This window comes from Leuresthes tenuis, unplaced genomic scaffold, assembly GCF_036924035.1.
Source record: "Leuresthes tenuis unplaced genomic scaffold, fLeuTen1.0.hap1 SCAF_3, whole genome shotgun sequence".
NCBI classification, from domain to species: Eukaryota; Metazoa; Chordata; class Actinopteri; order Atheriniformes; family Atherinopsidae; genus Leuresthes; species Leuresthes tenuis.
Genome location: NW_027325357.1, coordinates 36,969,569 through 36,973,784, shown reverse-complemented (window position 1 = coordinate 36,973,784; position 4,216 = coordinate 36,969,569). Strand labels below are relative to the sequence as shown.

At 48.4% G+C, this 4,216-nt stretch overlaps 1 protein-coding gene across 1 annotated transcript; it reads right to left on the bottom strand.

Moving 5' to 3' along the window:
• Positions 1-582: 582 nt before the first annotated feature.
• On the bottom strand, positions 583-3,073 carry LOC140304235 (general transcription factor II-I repeat domain-containing protein 2-like). Its single transcript, XM_072383216.1, has one exon. It carries the CDS (start codon positions 2,554-2,556, stop codon positions 739-741), a length of 1,818 nt encoding a protein of 605 aa, XP_072239317.1. The 5' UTR covers positions 2,557-3,073; the 3' UTR covers positions 583-738.
• Positions 3,074-4,216: the final 1,143 nt, after the last annotated feature.

Below are 4,216 nucleotides of genomic sequence, written 5' to 3'. Positions count from 1 at the left end.
GACCCCGAACCAGCAGAACAATTAATTAATCCTCTTGGCCCCTCCCGCCTCGAGCAGCAACCAGGAAGCAGGGGTGTGGGAAGAAGACCCCTCCCCTCACCCTTCTGGCTCTTCAATATTTTCTAATAGTGAGCGATTAAAATTGAGGGGCAGCCAAACTTGTAGGACTGGGAGCGCGGCCCTCTGGGCAGCCTACATACCCAAAGAGCCCCGCCCACCAGATGCCACTCAGTGTAACCACCCCCCAAGACCTAATGTGTGTGTGTGAGTGTGTGTTTGATAAGTAGTAATGTCTAAGGCAGGGATGTCAAACTCAATTGTACAAGGGGCCAAAATTCAAAACACACTTTAGGTCGCGGGTCGAACAGGATAAACATTTATTTAACACACCAAAACTAAATGTTTTTGGAACATAAATATGAATAAAAACAGACAGGAATATTATTCTGAAACAAACATAAACCTTAAATTACTTCTATTTAATTTTTTGCTCTGCATAAAAATATCTTGTTAAATATAACATTCAAATTCCTTTGCTCCTATGTCAATGTATATAAAAAAAAAAAAACTTAAATATCCCAAAAGATTTTGCTCTCCTTAAAAATATCTCCTGTCGAAATTATACAAGTTAGAAATATGAACATGCTACAAAACCTGGAAATATACATAAAATGTGTGCTTTTCAGCAATAACAATTTAAATCATTCAGTTTTCTTTGCTCTTATGACTCTGATCTGATTATATGCTCTGATCGCAGCCGGATACCTGGCATCTTTTTTTGGCAACAAGTTCGTTTAAGTTTGGTGTAAAGTCCTGTGTTGTAGAGATTCTCAGGATGGACAGCAGGTGCTCATCAGTGAGACGACTTCTGTGTGCTGTTTTGTTAATCTTCATCACTGAGAAGAGCTTCTCACACAGATATGTGCTCCCAAACATGCACAAGGTTCGAGCCGCATGAAGACGGAGCTGAGGCATTGATGTAGGGATGGAGTGAATGAACTGTGCGGGTCCTGCAGTGTCGTACTTTGCCTTCAGTGTCCCATTACACTGCAGCTCAATCAGTTCCATCTGAATCTCTGCTTGTGCAGTTTCAACATCGACGGCAAATGGGTTGCGAAGCAACTCAAAACTCTTTTTTTGTGCTTCAAAGTCACTAAAACGCCGTGCGAACTCAGCGCGTAGTGTGCTCAGTTTGTCGGCAAAGTCCGTTTTGGGGAACACATTTGTGCTGATTTGGTTCAACATTACTTGGCAACAGGGAAAGTGAGGCAAGTTGCACTTTTGCATTTGTGTCTCCCATAAAAGCAGCTTCACTTGAAATGCCTTCACTGCGTCATACATGTTAGTAATCATGCGGTCACGTCCCTGGAGCTGCAGATTTAAGGCGTTAAGATGAGCTGTTATGTCAGCCAGAAACGCCAACTCACACTTCCATTTTTCATCCCTCAAAACGGTGGAGTCTTTTCCTTTACTGTCCATGAACTGACAGATTTCGTTGCTGAGCTCAAAAACTCTGTTGAGAACTTTCCCCCGACTTAGCCAACGCACCTCTGTATGATAAGGAATGTCGGCAAACTCTGAATCTATCTCCCGCATAAAGGACCGAAACTGCCGGTGATTTAACCCTTTAGCTCGGATAAAGTTTACGGTTTGCGTTACAGTGCTCATCACATGGTCCATCTTCAGGACTTTGCCACATAGTGCTTCCTGGTGTATGATGCAGTGATATGCTGTTAACTCACCAGTACAGTTCTCCTCCTGCATCTTCACTCGCATCCTTCCCACTAGTCCACTTTTTGCACTGCACATAGCCGGCGCTCCATCAGTTGTAAGTCCAATAAGTTTGTCCCAGGGCAGTTTCATGTCGGTTACACTTTGACATACGTTTTCAAAAATGTCTTTTCCAGTCGTTGTCCCGTGCATCGATTTAATGTCCATTACTTCCTCCGTTACGCGCAAATTGGAGTCCACTCCACGGATGAAGATAGCCAGTTGTGCAGTATCAGTCATATCAGTACTTTCATCCACAGCAAGAGAGTAGGCAATAAAGTCTTTGCTTCTTTCACTCAACTGTGCTCTTAGATCAGTGGCCATCTCACAAATTCGATCAGTAACCGTATTTCTACTCAGACTTACATTTGCCAGCATCTGCTTTTTGTCTGGACATAACACGTCGAACACCTTGATCATGCAGCTCTTCAAAAATTCTCCCTCCGTAAATGGGCGCGCTGATTTGGCTATCTCCTCTGCCACGATAAAACTTGCTTTCACAGCAGCTTCACTTTGTGATTTTGCACGGGTAAAAAACGTCTGCTGGAATGCCAGATTCTTCTTTAACTCTTCTGTTTTCTGTTTCTTCTGCTCTGAATCCAGGTCTTTCAGGTTATCCTTGTGTTTTGTCTCAAAGTGCCGTCTTATATTGAATTCTTTAATTACAGCCACATTAGCTCCACAAATGAGACACACGGGTTTACCGGCAATGTCACTAAACATATACTCAGCTTCCCATCGGTTATTAAAGGCTCTGTTTTCAGAATCAACTTTTCTCTTCGGCATCGTGAGGGGTATCTTCGGCTAACGGCTATCTTCGTGATATCTTGTAATAGCTAGACTTAATTGACGCGAGAAGTACGCGGCAAGGCAGCTGAAGCGTTGCATTATGGGATCTGTAGTTCTGTGCAGTATTGTGTTATCAGCGCTTCATATCGATGGGCCATGAATAACGATAATGTAAAATGATCTTGCGGGCCAGATATGATTACAAGGCGGGCCGGATGTGGCCCGCGGGCCGTGAGTTTGACACATATGGTCTAAGGTGTAATTAAAACAGGGGCGGGGAACTGCAGAGTGCAACCAAAGGGGACCACCTACGTGGCCCCATCCACTACACCCCACCGAACACACACGGCCCCAAAACCCTTCATGTGTGAGTGTGTGCTGTGTACAGGAGCCAGAAGGGAGAGGGGTATGGGGATATACACCGGGGGGAGCTACTCTCCCCCGGAGAAGGCAGCCAGGGACTGGCTGCAATAGGCATCCCCGCTACCTGGGAGCCAACACAGGGCAGGAGGGGCTGATGTCCACCAGGCTCGGGGCCTGCAGCGACCATATTGCGGGAGCTACTGTACCCCCAGAAGGTACCCATCCCGCCCCACCCCACCCCACCCCACCCCGGAGGACCTCTACAAACAACAAACAAACAACAACAAAAAACAAACAGACAAACAAACAAACCACCCGGTCACACCAGTCGCAGCAGCCCGGGCCTGAGACCCACCATCACCCAGATCATCACCCAGGCCCCCCCACCCACCCCCCCAACAGGGGAAAAGCACCCCCCCCCCCCCCCCCCCCCCCCCCCCACCGCACGCCCCAACACCCTGAAAAAAAAAACAACCATCTGCGGACACCTTGGAGGTCCCAGAGCAACAAGCCCGGCACCAGGACCTGCACCAACCCACCCATACTGTGGCGCGTCCAGGACAACCCAGCCCCCCCAGGCACAGGCAGGGCCCCCCCCCCGGGCGCAAGGCAGCGCCCAGCCACCAGGGCCCAGGCCCAGCACCACCACCCATGCCGGAGCGGCCCAGCCACCCGGCATAGAGCCAGCAGCCACCACCCCAAGGCCTCTAAGGGACCCCGCCCCACACCGCAAGACAGTCCCACCCGCAAGCCCCCAAAACTGCCCTCCAAGCCCGACACACAGTCCCCCCCAGCAATGACCAACCCGGTCCCCACGACCCGAGAGACCACCAGACGCCCGAAGCCACACAGCCCCCCCCAGCACACACCCAATCGCCCAGAGCGACGGGACAGCAACCCACCACCACCACTAAGTGATAAAGCTAATCAGCGGGAACCAGAGAGAATTAAATTCAGCCAATTGATGTTTTGAGGAGGCAGACATTGTTTCCATGCTAATATAATCTAAAAGAAAATTTCTAAACTGGTTAATACACAGATTGTTCTTCGCTTTCCAGTTCATGAGAATAGTTTTCTTTGCGATACATAACACTGTGAGAACCATGTGTGCTGAGTTAATTTCCATGTTGATGTTGTCTAAGTCACCCAGTATGCACAGTGTGGGGCATGCAGGAATGCTACACTTTAGCCATGTTGATAGGTCCGCACAGACTTCAAGCCAGAACTTCTGGACAGGCGCACAGAACCACAAAGCGTGTGCATAATCATCAGGTGTGTTATCTGTGCAATGTGA